Genomic DNA, 20,801 nt, shown 5'->3' on the forward strand with positions numbered 1-20,801 from the left:
TGAATATAACTTATAATTATAATCTCTATAATAATAATTAAAGATATTTTATTAAAAAGCTAATTAAATATAGTATGTGAAATGATGTAAATCATTTACAAGTCATTGATATTCCAAAAAGTTGTTTGAAAATACTTTATTTTTTTTGTCTCCCTTCAATTATCTTTATATCTTTTTCATGGAATTCGTTCTTTATTTCTGGTTCCACCTACTTCACCACAACAACAAATCGTTTTTCATTAGTTCTGATTAGTTTTCTATTTCTCTCTAAGGCAGGAAATGACAGTTTGGGTTCACCACTTTTTTTTGCCAAATACAAAGAAACATCTGAATTCGAAATGTTTTGTTTCCTTATAATCAAATCAAGAACTTCCCCTACAGTAGTTTGATCATCGTAATCCACTTAAATTAACTATTTATTAATGTAGATATCGAATTATAGTTTCTCTACTTTTAAGAGGCTTTTTTTCACTTATGACATATTAATATAATAAATTATTTTATATAATTTTCATATTACAATTAAGTTAAAACACAAGGCTAACGAATAGATTTTATTATTATTTTTATTACAATCCCTTAATTGATGTCATTATTTAAAATAAATAATAAATCAATCAAATAAATCATCGTTAGCCATATCAAATTATTTCTATTTTTTGTTCCAAAGAAAGAGTTATTTTTTATAATATCTAATTTAATCTTATTTAAATTACTTCTCATTATATTCCTACAACAAATCATCGTCAAGATCATCTTTGAAGACATCTGAGAATTGAATTTCTGCTGTTTACTATCCAGATTGTTATTTTTATAAACTATTGTTTTGAAATCTATTATATTCTTTTATTTTTGGTAAATGGAATTGCCTGACTTTCTGATCATAATCCTTTCTCCTTTTCCAGATATCCTCGGCTCTAATCTTTTTCCCTCCCTCCCCAAAGGATGACTAATTTTTATGGTATTTATTGGGAGCAACTGATGAATGGCTAATTTTATTCTCAGATTGCATTTTGTTGCCATATTCATTTCTTACTAAGAATCTTCCTTTCTAAGGACTCTATTTATGTTCCTCATTCTTAAGTTAATTCGCAGCATTATTGTTATCAACATTCAGAACAGGCTCTTTGCTGTTTGAAATCAATGCTTCCGATTGCTATTTCTGCAGATGAACACTTTGAATGCCCTACTTAAAATAGGAATTACTTGCATGACTTTTCTAACTTAAGCTGCATCCTCTAAAGCCAACTTAATCTTGGTGGCTGAAGACTAAACTTAATAATTCATATTACATAAGTAATATAGAGGGATTCCAATGGTTCTGTTTTTTGCTTGTTTATTTATTGCAAAACTCTTTGTTAGATTATGGATTACAAAGTCTGCATTTGTAAATTAACTATAATTATTTTGTATATATTATGTATTTAATTACTTCGACTTTCGAACTTTTGCTTAAATCTTATCTCTTTTCTTTACTTCATCAGACATCATCAGCTCCCTCTAGATCTTACAATTTCAGATTAGCTAATTATATAGACATCATTATTATTGTAAACAAATTGTCAGAAATTTATATGAAAATGATTTTCATATTAATATTCTGAGTGAACATACACAGAACTTAATCATATAACTTATGCTTTCTAAAATTGGAATTAAAAAATTAAATAATTATGGTAAAAATGGAAGAGAATCTATAAAGAAAAAACTTATGATTTTGGCCCCACAAAAAAATATCATAAGAAGATCTTAAATTACCTTTACTATTATGCTTATGATTCATAAATTATGTCAATTATTATGCAATCTGAAATTAATAATCAATTGAACTAGATTTCTCAAAAAAAAAGAATGAAAATCTTAACAGGCTAAATCTCTAAAACTTGAGACTAAAAATCAACGCAACTAGATTTACAATAAGACTTCGAAAAGCCTAAAGTTTATCCTTAATAAACAATAAACAGCAATCAACTTTAGGATCTAATAGAGAAACTATTGTATTTATAATAAATATTCTTTCAATCTAATGTCAAAATCAAAAGGCAAATTACTCTTGTTATTGAAGATATAATTTTACGAAATCTTGGATTGAATATGTTAAAATAAATGATCTCATGATATTCATTATTGCTTCAATTAATTTAATAATTGAGAATTACTCTTTAAATTAAAATGCTTTCAAATATCCTATTGTATTGTTTTATAAAAAATAATATTATTATATTATTATTTTTAATGTCATTGTATTATCAAATAAAAAAAAATGTTGTAGAACCAAAAAGAGAAATAGAATTCAAAGACTTTAAAATTCGAAATAGATATTTAGTTGTAAAATAAATTAAGAACAGAAACATATTTTATTTCTAGAACATAAGTCCTTTTAGTCCTAATAGGGTGAAACATCTTCCAAAGTTAAGATTGCCCAGTCTTCCACATTCTGATAGCAATCAATAATGTCTTTCTAAAAGTCCTAAGAATATTCCTCAAAGAAGCGTTATCGAATATCCTTATTTACAATTACTAAGTTAATAAAGTTAAGACCTCAAGGAATTTATAATCTAATAACGACCAGTTGATAAACCATTTCAAAAAAAGAAAGTAAATACTGTATTTTAAACAGATGATTTGAGCTTTGAATATAGGAAACCTTAAACTTTAAGAAAATACTCCTTGTAATTTTAGGATGATAAGAAGTAATATACTTTGCGTTATATATAGATTCAATTTCAGTCCAAAAAATAAATAAATTTGATTTTTTTCATTTGCTCATATTTTATATTTGTAAGAATATTTTCATTATCACTTCTATTTATTAAAAAAACATATTGATTTATGGAAAATAAAAAAACACATTTGATTAAATATATAAGCACATTTTAAAATTAAATAAAATCTTTTTTTATTTAAGAAAGCATTTCATGGGAATTTCAAGAGACAGTAGACATAAAAGAAGACTCACAGGAGGTCGTATGCCCATCCATAAGAAAAAGAGAGCCTTCGAAAAAGGAAGATAAGCAGCAATGACTAAATTGGTATCAGGAGAAAAAAGAGTAAGAAGAATAAGAGTCAGAGGAGGAAATTTCAAATTCAGAGCCCTTCGTTTATCTGAAGGCAATTTCTCTTGGGGAAGCCAAGGCATTGCTAAAAAAGCTAAAATTGTAGAAGTTGTTTATCATCCATCAAATAATGAATTGGTCAGAACAAAGACACTTACTAGAGGTGTGATTGTTTAAGTAGATGCTACCCCATTTAGATAATGGTATGCAAAGAAATATAATGTAGAATTGGGATCAAAGAAGAAGGACAAGAAAGTAATTAATAAAATATTAAATTAGGAAGGACAACCTGAAGCAACTAAGAAATCAAGAAGTCTTATTAAGAAGTTAGAATAAAGAGCAAAAGACAATGCCATTGATGCATTGGTTTAAGAATAATTTACAAATTAAAGATTATTGGTAAGAATTACATCAAGACCAGGATAATCAGGAAGAGCTGATGGATACATTTTGGAAGGAAAGGAATTAGAATTTTATATTAAGAAAGTCGAATAAAAGAAGAAATGATTGCATTATTAATACATTATATCGCACAAAATTGGTACATTAATATATATTTAATTAAACTCTATACTAAAACCTATAAGTATTGTGTAGCTTTGAAACTATATATACATTATCATTTTTTTCTCTTTTCTGATCCAAATAACTTAGAAAACTTAGCTAATTTATTTGCAGCACTATGGGTTGTGGTTTTAGGAGAAGGTAAATTGCCAATTTATTCTGTTTTCACTCTCTCTATGGCATGTTTATTATTCTAGTCAGGAATAGTAGTCACTCTATCAGAACTTAACAATTATTTAGACTGATCAAACAATTATTTTAATTTCTAAATTATAGAATTCTAGTACTTTTAAATCTTGAATTGACATTGAAGGCTATTATAAGGTTTTAGAATAAGTGTGACCCTACTTTAAAGATTATTTAAGTATCTATGAAGATCTTGTGAAGAGATTGTGCTTTTTGAAATACTCATGGGCTTCACTCTTAATGTTTGGTCTCACATTGCTTTTACTTTCTGAAGGGGAATGCTTTACGATTAATTTTAAACATTTACTTTTACTTTTGATATCATTTATTTATTTGGAGAGATTGGTTCTTATTAAACAATTTATGAAACTAATTTACTCGTATTAACTAATTTTGTTCTATTTTTGAATTCTTATTAGGATCTTGCATAATAAAAGTTTTCCAATTCATAATTTGCTTTATCTACATTCTAACAAATTTAATAGACTTGTAAATACTTAAAATTCATATTAAAGATTTTATCCATACTATTTTCTAAATTCTGCATCTCCTTTATTAAATTCTTCTTCATCGAAATTGTACCTTAAAGGTTCTGGCTTATAAGGAGGAGGCAGAGTTTAATTTACTATTCCTTCAAAGTCAACATTATGAAACCAAACATGAGTTAAGATTTCTGTAATACCACCTTTTTTTCCCAATCTTTTATCTGGATCCTTTTAAAGTAATTTAATTATCAGGTCTTTCAATTCATCAGAAATTTACACATAATCTGGAAATTAAACATTCTCTGTCAATATTGCATTATAAATTTCTTAAGTGTCATGAGAATAAAAGGGAGGTAATCCGAAAACAAGTTCATAAAGCAGAGCTCCAAGGCAATAACAATCTACTAAATAACTATGTCCTGATTTCATTAACATTTCAGGAGCCATATATTCAGGTGACCCACAGAAAGAGTAGGCTAATTCTCCGTCTTCCATATTTGGTTTGGACAATCCAAAATCACTTAACATCATATGACCATACAAATCCAACAAAATATTTTCAGGTTTAATATCTCTGTATACAATATTCTATGAATGTAGATAGGCCATTCCTATGCATACTTCTACAAAATAATATTATGCTTCTTGTTCATTTAAGCGTTTCAATTTTCTCAAGTGGTAAAATAACTCTCCACCAGCAGAATACTCTAAAACAAATGCAATATAAAATCTAGTTTCGAAGGCATAATGTAATTTTATGATGTACTAATTTTCCATTCTTACCATAATGTCTCTCTCATTTTATACAATTACTTCTTTCGCATTATCAAAAATGAACTTCTTGTCAATTAATTTCAATGCATAAAATTAGCCATTGTCTTTTTTTTTGACCAAATAAACCCTTGAAAAACCTCCTACTCCTATACATTTTATGAGATTAAAATCTTTTAATCCAACTCTGTGGGTCTCTTACAATTGAGAATACAAAGGTTACAATTAGAGTGTTATACCCTAAAATATATTTAAAGGCAAATCTGGCAACGAAAGGTAATAATCAAATGGAATATTTTTATTAACTGTTATGAATTGGCAAATCTTATTCAATTCTAAATTAAACTTAAATATACCATCTTAAATGTATTAATCTTCAGTAGAGCCAGTTCCTCCTCCTTCTACCTTTGCTGATGTCACTTCAATACTTGCAATCTATTCCAGAAGAAAGTTATATAAATTATCCGTCCTTTAGTCCACATAATCGTACAAATAGTAATATCTAATATTATAGAATGTAAAATTACTTTGTTTATTTGTAGAATAGAACTATTTATAATTTCTTTTTAGGGTCGTATTATAATGAGTCATCTGTTTTGATTTTCGACTATTACTTAATGATAGGAGTCGATTCAGTTTTTGAATATCCCTAATTAAGGGATTTAGAGTCTCCCTCTGTTTGTTTTGATAATTTTGAATTGTAAGGTTGAGGAGATCCTTTAGTAGATTTTTAACTTATCAACATATCTTCAATTGATTGTCTATGATTTGTTGATGTGTCTGATTATATAGATTACTTATTTTACTTCAAATTAAAATATTATTAGTATTGATTTGATATCATTTGAGCATTTTTTAGCTATAAACTTTAATAATAAAATATACCAAATCAAACAAATATTGGTCTTTTGATTTAGACTTATTTAAGATTGGTTTTGACTGATTAGAAGGAGATTGATTGTAAGATTACTTAGTAGTTGAAGGTTATTTTTATTATTCTTTTTTCTATAACTTTTATTTGTTAATTCATACATCAATTGAGACAGTAGCTAATGATAAATTTTTTGTTTTTAAATTTAAACGTTTAGAGCTATTCCCATCATCTGTTCTTACTCTCTATTCAATAAGCTATTTTAGACTATTGAAATGATGTACATTTTATTATGATGTTTTAATCCTTTCACTTTTTTAGGTTTAAAGGAACATATTATCAATGCTTTTACTTCCCTTTAACTTAGCCCGAATGTTATTAACAACCTAAGCTAATGAGTTTCTTTCTTTCTTAAAATAATCGTATAATTTAGTCTTCCCTTTTTATTAAGGTCTTTCAGTTTTAACTGTTTTAGCAGGGTTTTTTAAGGATTTCTTTTCCAATCGTTAAGGAGATTCTTGCAGGCTATTGCGACCTGCAATGATTTACATCTATTGATTTATTTTCTTCATAACGATTTATAATAATTAATTTATTTAAATAACAAAATTATACAGAGGTTAAAATAATTTTTATTAATTCTTTGAAAGAGTACATTCCTTTTGCTTTAACTCACTATGAAGTAAATAATAATATGCAGGTATTTATTAGATAATAAATAATCAATTAAGTATAAATTGTAAATTAAAGAACATTAAATTGTAATCATAGATTGTATTCTGTGAGTGATATTGGGAAAACAATTAAAGCTTATTATATTTAAATGATATTTCAAGTCTATTTTTTCATTAGGGCTGAAAATGATGAAAAAACATCGTTTTAATTGTATGTTTATTTTTTTTAAACTTATTTCTACTATTATTTTTCAACCATTTTTTTTCCTATCTCTTCCAATCTAGTCAAATAATGGTTCTTATCAATTTTATTCTTTAAATCCCTCGATAATATTTAATATTGAATTTGTATCCATTCTATGTCTTATTGAGAGCCCCCTAATTCCAGGGCTTTGCTCAATCTTTTTTTTTGCTCAGGGTAATAAATAAATGATTTGTTTGGACTGGCATAGTTGGTGCTGACGTCTGAATCATATTCACTCAAACCCAAAGCTAGCTATTATAGTTCAATAAATACTTCAAATCGATATTGTAGTGCTTTATGGGAGTGAAATTTGTCATTAACATCATTAACATTTAACTTAAATTTTTCATTTCCTCCTTTCATCAATTTGTCTCTTTCCTCTGCACTTAGCTAAGAGTATTTTTTAATATTCGTAACTCCAGCTTCGGTTGATAAAATCATTGCACAATTTTCACATAAATATATTGCATTCAATATACACACCCATGGGTCGCTCAAAATAGCGTCCTTAATTATTACAATCTGTACCACATTCTAGGCAGTGATGACTGAATAACATAGTGAATGTATATTTAAAATAATTAATTTTGTTATTAAAACAATAAATCAAACTTATTATAGATTAGTAGCTTCGACTGGTTTGAATAGGCTCTTGGTTACATAAACAGGTTGTTTATTAGATTCAGTTGTTGCTTTTTTTCTTTGAGTTTCCTTTCTTTGTAGATGAGGAGCTATAAATGAATTGTTTAAACATACTTGATGCGGTTTAAGTCTATTAGAATATTTCAAAAATCTTTTAATATGGAAACCTATCAATTTTATTTGAAAAAACAAATAGCTTTAAAAAAAAGTATTCAAGCTGGTGATTATTAATATCAATGTCCATAAAAATAAATGTTTCTAAGATCTATCTTTTGCTTAATTCACCATTATTGCTTTGAAGAGAATCAAAATGCTACTTTAGAGAATTCTTGTATTTGATAATAAGTTTAGTAATATCCTCTTTATGCTTCATTTCCTCATCAGGATTAAATATCCTATAATTACCAATTATCTTAGTAAAAATGCTCTTAACTCTCTCTAAGGTTTCTGTTAGCTCAATATTAAATTCAACAAATTCTTAGGAATTATCTTCTATTAAGAAGCGAGCAAACATTAATGCTTTATCTTATTCAAATAACATGAATGGTTCTTTTTCAAATCTCTTTTGTAGTTGCTTAATACTAACTTTTTTCTCTTTTTTGTTGTCATCATCAAATAAGAATTACTCTATAACATCAATTAATATTATTTTCTTAATTCTAAATCTGTAATTTAATTCTTCTCCAATGTGTAAAACATCATTCATTTTGATGGCTCTTAATTTTTTTGGAACATAAATCTATTGTTATTAAAAGCTATCATTGTTATTTTTTAGAGTTAAACCTACAGTTTGTTCTTTCTTGTGAATCAATGACGATTAAGCAGTCTCCTTATTTTTAGCTTAAACCTAAATTAATAACAAATTTTTGTATTTATCATCTAAAAGATCATATTGATTTGATATTTTAGCAATCTAATCTTGTAATACTTTTTTCTCTTTAGCTTAAATTTCTGATTTCTCATTATTCTTAATTTTTAATTCATGGACCATCCCTTTGAGATACTCATTATCAGATAAAACACTTTTAATTTGCTTATTTTAATCATCTATTGTGCATTTTAAAATTCTTATCTCTTCTTTTAAATCTTCCACTTTTACTACTTTATCAGCCAGCCCATTATTAGTATTTTTCAAGGCTTCTATTTTTTAAGCCAATTTATCCATAAATTAGTTTTTACCTTTTAGATTCTTATGTAAGTCTTCAATAGTTTCCTCGTACCTCCTTACTGTTTTTAAGGTTTCAGCTAACAAATTTTTGTAATAATAGGTTTCTTCCTCTTGGATTTTAAGCAATCCTGTCATTTAGTCATTTTCTGTTTTTAATTAATTCATCATCTGACTTTGGATGTACAATTTCTCTTCTATCAAGGTATGATCGTTGTAATTAAACAACACTTATTGTCTTAATTGTTGATCAAGCATAGTTCTTAATCTTAAACATTCGACATGTGATTCTTATAATTCAATTCTGATTTCATCAATTTTAGTAGTCTTAACATTTTATTTTAATGATTCTAATTCTGATTCTTTTGTTTTAAGGACAGTTTTGAGATCTTGGATTTGTTTTTTTAACTAAAATACATTGAAATGACTAGTTTTCTTATTACAAAACATTTCAACATTTCTAACTAAATCTGTTAAATGAATAACTTGTTTTTCCAAAGATGAAATTTAAGTTTTTAATTTAGTATTTTCCTCATTACATTAATTATATTTTTATTATAATTGTAACAAGTCTTAATACAATTCTTCTTTATCCTTTTTTATGTATCTTGGTGTTTATCGTGGATCAGTTAATCTTGTGTCACTAACTTATTTATTATCCACCATAGTAGAGCTGCTAATCTTTTTATTCTAATATAGTGAAACAGCTGATTATGGTCTTAGAAAATTGTTAGTAACATGATGCAATGAATCTAAATCCGAAAAATACTGTATAGCACTTGGCATTAAAATTTAACATTCATTTGTTGACTTTTATTTATATCCCTAGGGTTCATATTTGATTGCCTAGATTCATGAATTATATTAATTTATACATACTGATTGGGGTCGTTTTATTTGTCTGTGAAACATTTATTTAATAAATTAATGAGTTAAAAGTGGAAATTAATTCCATAATACATTTAGGAACTATAAGAATAGAACGACGAAAATTCAATGGCTGTTTTAAGAAAACTGGGCAAATTATAAAGTTTGAAAGAAGTATTCTCGACTATTTAATTGATAGTGCGTGGATAGAGACGAGAGCGAGTTAAAGAAACAATATATATTATTGATGAGAGAGAGAAACGAATATTTCAAGAAGTTAAAAGCCATACAACAAATAAATGAGCAAAATCCCAACTCTCAACTAGCCTAATCTATATAATTGTTATTCGACGCAATTAATAAGCAATAATGACTGACATACATTTTAAAATAATCTGTTATATTATATTAAAAATCATTATACTCTATAAATACTTTCCTTATTTTTGAAATTGTCTCCATAAAGAAACACACAGTATATTAATGGTATCAATGCTACATTAAATCCAAAGGAATAAAACAATTTATTTTTCAAAAACCACCCAGGTGTATAACTTCTTGCTCTAATGTCCAAACCAGTTACCACTAATAATTATTAATTGAATATACTTAGGTTCAAGATAGCAGTTCCAATGATAGCTGAAATGGATTAAATGTTATCATTATTCCCATATAAAAAATATTAAGATATTAGAATGGCTCCTATTATAGGAATGGAGGCCAAAAAGAAGGTGGTTCGAGCCTCAGAGGAACTGTTGAGCCAATCCAACTAGGTTTCATGTTGAGACATTGCGAATCCCCAATGAATCCCAGACTATTAAGAAATCTAAATGGATTTATACTTAAAATGCCACATTGATCGATGCATATTTTATTGTTGCATGCATTAATTATCCTGTATAGATTGCATAGGCTGGATTTATACACGAATATAATGTGGCTGATGATAATAAAAGTAAAGGACTCAAAGTAGCAATTGTAATATATTTAACCTCTCTAGGGGCTTTAGTCTCTTGGGTCAATTCCTTAATAAATTGCCTTCTATCTTCAATAATCTTGACCATTTATTCATCAGTAAATGTGTTCTATTCAGCCACACTCTCTAAGGTTGAAGTCGACTCTTGATCCTTGACGTCCTGGATTTTATTTTAAATTCTCTAGGCCTTTTTTGTTGAGAATCTATACAAAGGATTTAAGGTTCTTAATATTTTTTACATGATTGATAATAAAATTAATTACACAAATTAAAATTCAGATAGTCAATAGTGTTGGATCCAATAGATTAATTAATTCAAAAGTTGTTGGAAGATTAGAATATACAAAACCAAACAACAAAATAGATTAAAAAGCTTTGAAATTATGTAATAAATATTCCAAATTATTATTAATAAATTAATATGGATAACTAATCTGAGGTTCAAGATTCCCAAGGATCTTAATAAAATCATAACCATCAAAATTCTAATGGATCTGCGTTATATCCTGAAAGTTTTCATTCATAAAAAAGAAGTGATTAAACAGTTTAATCTCAGGCAGTAAATGGTTTGTAACTTAAAAGAAAAAGTTCGGCTTCAAATAAAAATGAACCTTTACTTTAAAGCAATGATTAAGAAAAACAAGATGAATATGATGAATTGAGCTAGAGTCAGAATGATCAAGATTCATTTAACCAAAGAGAGAATTAGGCTGATTAATCTAATACATAAGATTAAGGCAATGAGGAGATAGAGCAAACATTTCAATAAGATCAATCCAAAATGCTGGAAAATCCTGAAGACTAAGTATTTTAAGATCTACCAGAGAATAATTAAAGTAAGAAATCTGACGATCAAAGTAATAAACCTACCCGAATTGCAAGAGAGGAAAATTAATCAAATATCATCCTAAAATAAGTATCAACTGAAATCACAGAAATCAAATAGAATGAAGAAGAAATTTAAAGTAATGATAAAATGCTAAGAACTTAGGAGGTTATGGATAAATTCAAATAAGTTATTAAATCACCCAAAACAAGATCACCTTAACTTTCAACAGATGATCCTTATTAATTAAATAAGCCAATGATCAAACCTTAGCAATTATCATAGTAAGACAATGAAAGAAGTTATGAAAAAATAGTAGAGGCAAATACAAAGGAAATTTATAAATTTTATTCAAGATAAGCTCAAACTTCAAATAAATAAAATACCTTTGATCAACTTCATTAGATTCAGTAAGTTATGACATTGTAAAAATTTATGTATTTTTGTAAAGATTTCGAATTAATAGATTTGGAAATAAACAATGATTTTGTCTATCAACATACTGGATAGGGTGCAAATAAGCCAATCAATAAAATCAAATACAAACATAAAGAGAAAGAAAATTTTGTTGTTACAAAGTTAATCTTAGTGGAGATCTTTAAAAAGTGTTCAAATATATAAGAATTAACTTATTAAGAATTCTTGTTGGCTTTAATAAAGATCGCCGATATCATATTCCCAGTAGACAACTCTTTGAGAGCATTCTATGATTATCTAGGAATTAATGATCCCAAGATATATCGGAAAAAGATGGTTGTGGTAGGAAAACCATTCAACAGCAAAGATCAAAGTGAAGTCCTGACTTAAGAAAAGCTGTGTTCTCGCAGATTGGTTCTACCAGCAAAACCTAAACCAAGAGCTGAAAGTTATAAATACGAACCTCCTGTCACAAATCCTAATAATATTTCACTATAAGAGAAACCCAAAAACTCAGTTAAAAATTTACAAAAGCAAAAGGAGAAACCCAACAATCTTATTAAATGGGAAGATTTAGGGAATGTATCTAAAGAGTTTGATCCAAAAGAGTTATTACTTGCTTAAGACTTATCAGATAAGGAAGATGACTATTATTTGCAGGAATATTTAATAACTAGTGCAGAGAAAATAAAGAAGGAGGAATCATTGTTAAAAGTTCAATAAAAGAAACAGTAAAATAGCAATAAATAATAAGAATAATAAAATTAAGCTGATGAGAAACCGCCAAAACACAATCAAAATAATATCAATACCATATAAGATCATTCACAATCAGTTCCCAATTAGTAGAAATTATTTAAATAATTGATTAATCAATAAAAAACCTAAAATTTACAGACAGCGACATAAACTAATTAATCTCCTGCCATTAATACCAATCAATCTAATAATCAAACTCCATTATTATTATCCAAACAAAAAAACTTGATTGCAGCCAGACCGTCATTAGAGATTCAGTCCTATAGTTAATCATATAAAGCTTAACAAATTAAAGCAATAAAATAATCAACAAAGGCTGTCTTAAATACCTCAATTGAACAAAGTTCTCCTAGCACAATAAGGAAGGAAAATGATGGATTAAATGCCATTAGGAAGATTGAAGCTGAGAAGAAATAAAGAGAGTAACAAATTTTGGTGGCTTTTATGAAAAATTAAGAATAGAGAGAAAAAAAAGTAAATAAAAAATGACCTAATTTTTAATAATTTATAACTAACAATTTAAAAATGTCTTACCTTCTACCTCATTTAAATAACGGTTGGCAAGTTGATCAGGCAATCTTGGATGAAGAAGAGAAACTAGTTATCATTCGTTTTGGACATGATTGGTAATCAGGTATTAATACCAATTTAGGGATCCCTAATGTATGCAAATGGATGAAATCCTCTATAAATCTGCTGAAAAAATAAAAAAGTTTGCAGCTGTTTATTTAGTTGATATCACTAAAGTGCCTGATTTCAATACGATGTATGAACTATATGATCCAGTGACGGTGATGTTTTTTTACAGAAACAAACACATGATGATTGATTTGGGAACAGGGAATAACAATAAAATAAATTGGGCTATGAATGATAAGCAGGAATTCATAGATATCGTGGAAATCATTTATCGAGGTGCTAGAAAAGGCAAGGGTTTAGTTGTTGCTCCAAAGGATTATTCAACCAAATACAAATATTGATAATTAATATATATTTAATTATGGATTAAATAATTGAATTAATATAATGGTCAGCCTAACCAGACAATTAGATTTAAAAATAAGTATATAGAAGAGCTTAGGAGTTGAGTTAAGACATTTAATTTTTAATTCATTTATGTTCTGTGATAATTGGAAATTATGAACCAGAAATTAGATATAGGGCTGCTGTGATATTAAAAAGTGCCATCAAAAATTGCGTCGCATTGCCTGAATAATTATAGCAAATGTTAGTGCAAGTTGATTTGAGTGTTCAAATTATGAGACAAGCCTTTATTATTATTGTCCCAGAGGTTGTAGTTAGAAATGGAATTAAAAGTAAGCAAACATCATACTAATCATAGATAGCAATCTAATGATGGAATATTTAGTTAAATTGATAGACACTGATCCAGTCATTGCAACTGATTGTTTATCAAAAATAATTGAGGATCTCAAATTCAATTCTGAAAACATAAATTATTATGGAACAGATTCAGGATTGCAATTAATCGATCAATTACTTTTGAAATTCATTACCTTAGTTGAACATTAGAACACATAGGTGGTTGTAAATTCATTAAATTTTTTAAACTATAATATTTTCTTTATGCCTCCCTCATTAAGTCAATACATTGATTGTTACATTAAAATTTTGATTACTGGAACATAATCTCCAGAATAATAAATAAGATTGAAGTGCTTTTAGGGTATTCAAGCTCTAATAGAGACTAAACGAGATAAAATAAAATAGATGAATTTAGTTATAATGGCATGTGTTTAATCATTGTAGGATTAAGACAAGGAAGTTGTAAGATTTGTAGAATTGTGTTTAACTGATTTTCTAACAATTGATGATGCAGAAGATTATGAATAAACTCATTTACTTGAGCCCTATTTACAAAAAATATTATAACCTGTAATACTAAATCTAGCAATCACTAGAGCTGATTAAATAGCCATACAACCCACATTCTCCAATGTTTACAGTTAAAGTGGTAAGGCTGAAGATGAAGAATAGGAAGAAGAGAAGACTTTAGGTGAATATTCATTGAGATCAGTGTCGAATTTGTTGCTCAAAAAATTAATTGAATTTTATGATAAAATTGTTGTTCCAATTGTCTTATAAATTATTGATCAATTGCAATAATAATAAGATTGGAAACAACAAGAAATTGCTGTTTTATGTCTAGGAGTATTTGCAGAGAAAATAATGGAAAATCATGGCAATCTTGTACCCAATATTTTAATGGCTTTGTTTAATGAAAAGAACCAACAAAATGAATATATATATGCTTCTACATTATGGACATTCTCATAATATAATGAGTGGATTAAAACAGTAGCCATCAACGAGACTTAGTTTATTTAATCCTATCTAAAATTATTATTGATCTCTATCGAAAATTAGTCAATGTATAAATATACTTAATTATATCCCATAGAATAGTAAAGGAATCTGCCTGTTCTGCATTGAATTCCTTGTCAAAAGATGCATTCTTTATATTACAACCCTACTTATTAGATTTGTTCTAAGTGTACTTGAAAGCCTTGTCTTAAAAAGGAGGAGTATTATTATACATTTATTAATCAATAACCACAATATTGGCTGAATGTGAAACTATTGAGAATTAAGAATTAATAGATTTAATAATGACTAAATTGATCAGTAATTTAGTTGACTTGAATGACTATAACATATGTCCTCTTTATGGTATTAATAAATCGCATATTGATAGAATGTTTGGCAGAAGCAGTTGAAAAATTTGGATAGAGAGCTATAAACTATATTCCAATCATTTATCAAGCAACTATATAATCAATGAATGGTTATGTTTAATCAATAAAGAATGGGAAGACAAGATATTTATATTAATAAAAGGAAATTCTAAAAAGATCCTTTGATTTGTGTATAAAGATTATCAACATCACAAAAGAAAGATTCTTAGAGTTATGTGATTAATCGTTTTTGTAAATTGTTGATCTTGCATTGTAAGATTCAGAAACTGATGTTAAGCAATATGCACTATCTCTAATAGGTGATTTAATAAAGGATTGCTATGCAATTTTTAAGAATGTCAATATTGCTATTATATTGTAAGAAAATATATAATATTTAGAAATGAATACATCTATGCTTAGTCAATCAGTATTGATCCTTCTAAACTATTTTTGGCTACTTCGAATAATGCTGCATGGGCATTGGGAGAATTAGCTATAAAAGATCCTTCTTAAATTACAGTGATTTTTAATGCAGTAATGGAGAAACTAATAAAAATAATAAATGAACCAAAATTCCCAAAATCCATCGCTTAAAATTTATGTATTGCAATATGCAGGATTGCTGGGTCACATATTTAGTCAATTGAAGAATTCATTCCTAATTTCTTTAAGAGAGTTTGCTTGATTCTTAGCTAAATAAAGAGTTAATCGTTAGATGAATACAAGGAGGAATCTTTTAGGTAAGACTGTCATTAAAATTAGGATCTTGATCAATATAGTGAAAATGTATCCAGGAAGAGTAATAAACGATATCAAATATTTTGTTTATTGTATCGTAGCTTCAACAGAGTTTCCTTCAATTAAGCCTCTTTTTATTAATATATTATAAGAATTGTAATAGTCATTTGGCTAACAGAAATTTGATAGTATGTTTAGTAGTGATGACTTGCCAAATGGATTTAGGATGAAAATGATGAATGTTTATGGTGTATGAATAAATTAAAAAATTATGCGTTTTTGAATATTATTTTATATAAATGAGATTCATCGTGATTGCAATTTTTGTGATGCTTGCAACATCGCAAGAATTCGTTGAATTTTACTCTGCATTTTCTAATGCAGACGTAGGTTAATTAGATGGATGGACAATACAAGGATAAATTTCAAAAGCTTAAACTGATAATTTCTTTACTTGTTCAGATGCAGCTGTATTTGGAGGACCTAAGGCATTTGGTAAAGGAGCCATAGTGACCAGACAATTTTAATTGCCTCCACATTTTTAGATTAAAGTATAAGTTGAAGTCTGGAAGTATAACAATTCATTAATTTTAGATTTGATGCATGGGACACTCAAAGATAATTTTTTTATTTGGATAATTACCTTTGGGAAACTATGTGGACTGGAAGTGATGGAACAAAGAGATGCGCAACTCCAGCAGGGGGCAATGTGAATTCATTCTCAGTTGATTAAACAATAACTCATAATCATGCAGCATTATTTATTGCATTTGCATCTTCCGCTGATAAGACTGCAGATAAAGTATAATAATTACAAATCTTTAGATGTCTTGGGGTATTAGAAAATTGAAATTATCCTATTTGCCATGTCCAGCTGAATGTGGTACATGTCTTGGACCAGATGCTATTGTTTGTTAAATGTGGGTGCCAGTATCATCAAGTTGGATAAAGAATATAGATGCTGATGGATGGACTGCAAAAGGATCTTCAACTGTCATTAAATCAAGCACTTGTGTAGGAATTCCAATTATTGGTGGTCCTGGCAATTTTGGTAATAATGTATCAATCTAAAAAATCTTTGATAAACTTGTTCCACATTATAGAATTAAGGTGATAGCATAATTTTGGAAGATTGATAATTGGGATAATGATAATGCAGTTTTGTCTATTGATAATCAAGAAAAATGGAAATAAAATGTTGCTTAAGTAGAGGATAAGGAATTCTTCATTTGCGATAAGATCAGTCCAGGAGGTGTTGATGGAACAGAAAAGATTATTAATGTTAACTTTGAAACTCCACATAATTATGGTGCTGCTCTTGTTAAATGGACATCCACAATCAAGAAGTCATCCAAATAAGCATCATGGGGTATTAGATAATTCCAATTGTATGTTGCATAATGTTCAAGCAATTGTGCAACATGTACTGGACCAAGTGTTGAAGATTGTACAGCTTGTGTTTCTCCTTACGTATTATTGGACCCAGAAGATGGAAATGGATCTGGTTGTGTATTGAAAGGAGATTGGGTTGAATTCACTTCAGAATTCTAAGGAGCAGGTTGGACAGCTAATGCAGATTGGAAAGTTGCTGATGGTAAAAATGGACCAGATTTTACAACACAATGTGGAGAATTCAAATTCTTTGGTGGTTTTGATAAGACTGGAAAAGATGCTAAAATCACTAGAAAATTCAATTTACCTGCTCATAAAAGAATTAGAATTGCATTTGAAGCATGGAAGATTGATAATTGGAATGGAGAAGATTATTTTGTTAAAGTTGATGGATTAAATGTTTGGTAAAGAACATTTGGATTTGGAGATCCTGGACTTGCTGATATTTGTGGAGGAGATGGATTTGAAAATTATGCTATTGTTGATTTTGTTATTGGACATGAAACACCCACTTTGGATTTACTTATATCAACCACTATTGGAAAAAACAATGACAATGCTTCATTTGCACTTAAAGGATTTAAACTCTATTATGAAAAACCAGATGCTTGTGCCACTCTTTATACAGAATGCAATTATACAGGTAATTATTATTTTCTATAAATTACATAGGAAAATCATTTAACATGTGTGAAGACTTACCTAACTTCCAATTAGCTAAATATCCAAGCAAAATCAAGTCAATTCAAGTCCCAGCTGGTGCTAAAGTGATTCTTTTTGATGAAATGGATTATAATGGTATTCAATAATATTAATATCTAGGAAAAACCATTGAATACACTGAGAACCAAAAATGCATCGAAGAATATCAATACAAATTCCTTTAAACAAATTAATAAAGCTATGTCTTAACAGCTAACAATTGACCAGATGAAATATCAATATTATATTTTATTTCATTATTTGCATAACATTATTATTTATTGTTTATCGATAATAAATAAATTTATAAATTATGAATATGAAAAACTGAATTTAATCTCATTTTAATAATTTTAGTATGATTTGTTTCCTTTTTTCAATTATTTCTTTTCTTTTTTAAGGATTCTTTTCATTTGTTAACTCATTTTTCCACTTTTCTGCCTCCTTGATCACTCTCTCTTTTGCTTGAAGTGTACTATTTCTAACCTTGTATTGAAGTTCATCATCAATATTATTAAAGATCGGGACTTCTTCATCAATAAAATTTGATTCTAGATTATGTTCGAATGTTTCCAATTCTATTGCCTTTTATTTAGCATCGTCAATAACCTCCTTTGGAAACTTTAACATTTGAGCAACCAATAATCCATAACTCCTATCTACAGCTCCATATCTAACCCTATATTCCATGGTAATTTTATCATCTTCTGTGACACAACTTACATAATAATTTTTTACTCCAGTAATTTCATGTTCCATAAGTGTCATTTCATGAAAGTGAGTTGCAAATAAACAATAAGATTATATTTATTTTGCTATATGTTCAGCAATGGCCCAAGCAATTCCAAATCCTTCAGAAGTGGATGTTCCTCTTCCTAATTCATCAATTATTATTAAGGAATCAGGTTTTGCAGTTTTCAACATACAACTTGCTTCAAGCATTTCACTCATAAAAGTACTAATACCTTTGGTCTAAACATCACTTGCTCCTACTCTTGTGATTATGGCATCTATTACAGGTACAACTGCAGTAGTGCAAGGCACAAAACAACCAATATGTGCCAGCAACACACAAATGGCAATTTACCTAATGTAAGTAGATTTTCCACCCATATTGGGTCCTGTTATTATATGCAATCTTGATGATTTTCTATCCATTTCAAGATCATTTACAATACAGGTAGAATCTATTGCTTCTAACAATGGATGTCTAGATTCTTTTAATAAAATCTCCTTTTTCTCGGTAAATATTGGTCTGACAAATGCTCTTGGAGCATTTCTAGCTACTGATGCAAATGCTGATAAGACATCTATTTCTGATATCAGTCTTGATGCTTATTCCATAACGGGATAGTAAGAACAAACAATTTTCAAAATTTCTTATACTTTTTCCTATTGAACTTCTTAATAAAGATCTCTAAAATGAACATAATCAGCAACAGTTGACTGTAGCTTCTCTACTGTAAAGGTTAGAGCTCTATTCTTCACAGAAATAGTCTTATATTTTTTAGGATTTTTTCTAAAAGCTTCATCAGCACTTTGTTTTTTAGCTTCAAAAATATAGGTATATGTTCCAGACTCAATTAGAGTAACAGTGATTCCTAATTCTGTTTCAGTGTCTAGCCTTACATTTTCAATGTCATTCATACATTATGTAATGTTTTTACTAAGTTACATTAATTTCTCAGAAAATCTAGGATTTACAATAAATTCACCAGTGTAAGCTTTGCTTAAATCAATGGATTTCTCAATCATTTCTTCCAATTTCTCGAAATCACTTAAGTTTTCTTCAAAAGGTTTAAGAAATATCTCTTAAAGTATGGAATTTTGACTCTAATACATTTCTTGATTGACTCTTTTGATTATGTCTTTGATTTTTTGGATTAATTAGTAAACTTTAACACAATCACTAAGATTAGCATTATTCCTCTTATCACTTGCCACCTTATAGAATTTGGCATATAACTTGTCTAAATCAGGTATTCTTTTTAAAAAGTCTTCATTTAAAAATTATCTGAAGGAAGAGTTCTAATACAAGTACTCGACTATATTCAATCTTTAATTGATTTCTTGTATTGATTATAATGGCATTTTGATCCATCTTCTTAAACATCTTTTTCCCATTTGAGTAATACATCTATCCAAATAATCAACTAAAGTGCTAGCATTGTTTCCACTGTCAAATTATTTTATGCCTTGCTTTGGGAATATCATTAAGGCATTGATGGCTGCCAAGTCTAACCTCATAAATTTATGTAAGTTAAGTAATCCTATATTAAATTTTTAAGTATTTGTGTCATCTTTGTAAAGACGAGTATGTTCTAATAAACATTGAATACATTGAGTGCAAATCTACTCTTCAACTCTGCATGTGTTAAAATTCTTCTTCAAGACCTTGTTTAGATTGGAAAGATTAATTTCTGAAAAATCTTTTTTGTTTTTTTCAATTACTTCAAATTCACACTATTCTAAAATATCCCGCACTTTTCTATTCTCACTCTCTAACTCGGGCATTTATATCAACACTGTTAATTTAGCATCCTATCCATCTGAAAGTATTAAATTTATCATTACTTGGATTTACTTAAAGAACCAGACACTCAAACACACTAAAATGTTCATTGTCTTGAAATTCACACACTTCAATCATTCTTCGATCTTGATCTAAAAACGCACAGTTTAGATGTCTCTCATTATTTGTATATATTATTTAAACCACTAAAGTCAATAGATTCTAGTCCTAATCCATTAATAATATTAATTAATT

At 28.0% G+C, this 20,801-nt stretch overlaps 13 protein-coding genes across 13 annotated transcripts; 6 read left to right on the forward strand and 7 right to left on the reverse strand. All coding sequences in view use genetic code 6, as the record gives it.

Moving 5' to 3' along the window:
- Window positions 1–91: 91 nt before the first annotated feature.
- On the reverse strand, window positions 92–481 carry PTMB.332c (hypothetical protein). The annotated part of the gene is made up of 1 exon (XM_001347121.1): window positions 92–481. One exon carries the CDS (start codon window positions 479–481, stop codon window positions 92–94), a length of 390 nt encoding a protein of 129 aa, XP_001347157.1.
- A 132-nt stretch (window positions 482–613) lies between these two features.
- PTMB.333c (hypothetical protein) lies at window positions 614–1,385 on the reverse strand. Its single annotated transcript, XM_001347122.1, has 4 exons — window positions 614–692; window positions 717–1,186; window positions 1,216–1,269; window positions 1,293–1,385. The coding sequence occupies 4 exons, from the start codon at window positions 1,383–1,385 to the stop codon at window positions 614–616; spliced, it is 696 nt and encodes a 231-aa protein (XP_001347158.1).
- Window positions 1,386–2,235: 850 nt separating this feature from the next.
- On the forward strand, window positions 2,236–2,829 carry PTMB.334 (hypothetical protein). Its single annotated transcript, XM_001347123.1, has 1 exon — window positions 2,236–2,829. One exon carries the CDS (start codon window positions 2,236–2,238, stop codon window positions 2,827–2,829), a length of 594 nt encoding a protein of 197 aa, XP_001347159.1.
- An 89-nt stretch (window positions 2,830–2,918) lies between these two features.
- On the forward strand, window positions 2,919–3,563 carry PTMB.335 (40S ribosomal protein S8, putataive). The annotated part of the gene is made up of 2 exons (XM_001347124.1): window positions 2,919–3,311; window positions 3,336–3,563. 2 exons carry the CDS (start codon window positions 2,919–2,921, stop codon window positions 3,561–3,563), a joined length of 621 nt encoding a protein of 206 aa, XP_001347160.1.
- Window positions 3,564–3,675: 112 nt separating this feature from the next.
- On the reverse strand, window positions 3,676–6,505 carry PTMB.336c (Putative kinase, similar to Sgk1 serine/threonine-protein kinase). Its single annotated transcript, XM_001347125.1, has 7 exons — window positions 3,676–3,885; window positions 3,908–4,087; window positions 4,114–4,275; window positions 4,304–5,564; window positions 5,590–5,921; window positions 5,948–6,073; window positions 6,095–6,505. The coding sequence occupies 7 exons, from the start codon at window positions 6,503–6,505 to the stop codon at window positions 3,676–3,678; spliced, it is 2,682 nt and encodes an 893-aa protein (XP_001347161.1).
- A 259-nt stretch (window positions 6,506–6,764) lies between these two features.
- PTMB.337c (hypothetical protein) lies at window positions 6,765–7,292 on the reverse strand. Its single annotated transcript, XM_001347126.1, has 1 exon — window positions 6,765–7,292. The coding sequence occupies one exon, from the start codon at window positions 7,290–7,292 to the stop codon at window positions 6,765–6,767; it is 528 nt and encodes a 175-aa protein (XP_001347162.1).
- Window positions 7,293–7,457: 165 nt separating this feature from the next.
- On the reverse strand, window positions 7,458–9,444 carry PTMB.338c (hypothetical protein). Its single annotated transcript, XM_001347127.1, has 2 exons — window positions 7,458–7,582; window positions 7,608–9,444. 2 exons carry the CDS (start codon window positions 9,442–9,444, stop codon window positions 7,458–7,460), a joined length of 1,962 nt encoding a protein of 653 aa, XP_001347163.1.
- Window positions 9,445–9,940: 496 nt separating this feature from the next.
- PTMB.339c (hypothetical protein) lies at window positions 9,941–10,742 on the reverse strand. The annotated part of the gene is made up of 3 exons (XM_001347128.1): window positions 9,941–10,110; window positions 10,135–10,339; window positions 10,368–10,742. The coding sequence occupies 3 exons, from the start codon at window positions 10,740–10,742 to the stop codon at window positions 9,941–9,943; spliced, it is 750 nt and encodes a 249-aa protein (XP_001347164.1).
- A 180-nt stretch (window positions 10,743–10,922) lies between these two features.
- PTMB.340 (hypothetical protein) lies at window positions 10,923–12,992 on the forward strand. The annotated part of the gene is made up of 1 exon (XM_001347129.1): window positions 10,923–12,992. One exon carries the CDS (start codon window positions 10,923–10,925, stop codon window positions 12,990–12,992), a length of 2,070 nt encoding a protein of 689 aa, XP_001347165.1.
- Window positions 12,993–13,028: 36 nt separating this feature from the next.
- Window positions 13,029–13,483, forward strand: PTMB.341 (Mitosis protein DIM1). Its single annotated transcript, XM_001347130.1, has 2 exons — window positions 13,029–13,129; window positions 13,156–13,483. The coding sequence occupies 2 exons, from the start codon at window positions 13,029–13,031 to the stop codon at window positions 13,481–13,483; spliced, it is 429 nt and encodes a 142-aa protein (XP_001347166.1).
- Window positions 13,484–13,503: 20 nt separating this feature from the next.
- Window positions 13,504–16,196, forward strand: PTMB.342 (Importin). The annotated part of the gene is made up of 6 exons (XM_001347131.1): window positions 13,504–13,819; window positions 13,846–14,896; window positions 14,926–15,194; window positions 15,220–15,577; window positions 15,601–15,942; window positions 15,965–16,196. 6 exons carry the CDS (start codon window positions 13,504–13,506, stop codon window positions 16,194–16,196), a joined length of 2,568 nt encoding a protein of 855 aa, XP_001347167.1.
- A 43-nt stretch (window positions 16,197–16,239) lies between these two features.
- Window positions 16,240–18,258, forward strand: PTMB.343 (Calcium/calmodulin-binding membrane protein PCM4-related). The annotated part of the gene is made up of 5 exons (XM_001347132.1): window positions 16,240–16,511; window positions 16,535–16,742; window positions 16,766–17,975; window positions 18,005–18,130; window positions 18,155–18,258. The coding sequence occupies 5 exons, from the start codon at window positions 16,240–16,242 to the stop codon at window positions 18,256–18,258; spliced, it is 1,920 nt and encodes a 639-aa protein (XP_001347168.1).
- Window positions 18,259–18,373: 115 nt separating this feature from the next.
- Window positions 18,374–20,783, reverse strand: PTMB.344c (DNA mismatch repair protein Msh2). Its single annotated transcript, XM_001347133.1, has 2 exons — window positions 18,374–20,583; window positions 20,609–20,783. The coding sequence occupies 2 exons, from the start codon at window positions 20,781–20,783 to the stop codon at window positions 18,374–18,376; spliced, it is 2,385 nt and encodes a 794-aa protein (XP_001347169.1).
- Window positions 20,784–20,801: the final 18 nt, after the last annotated feature.

The sequence above is a fragment of the Paramecium tetraurelia genome, assembly GCF_000141845.1.
Source record: "Paramecium tetraurelia macronuclear, complete genome".
Lineage (NCBI taxonomy): Eukaryota > Ciliophora > Oligohymenophorea > Peniculida > Parameciidae > Paramecium > Paramecium tetraurelia.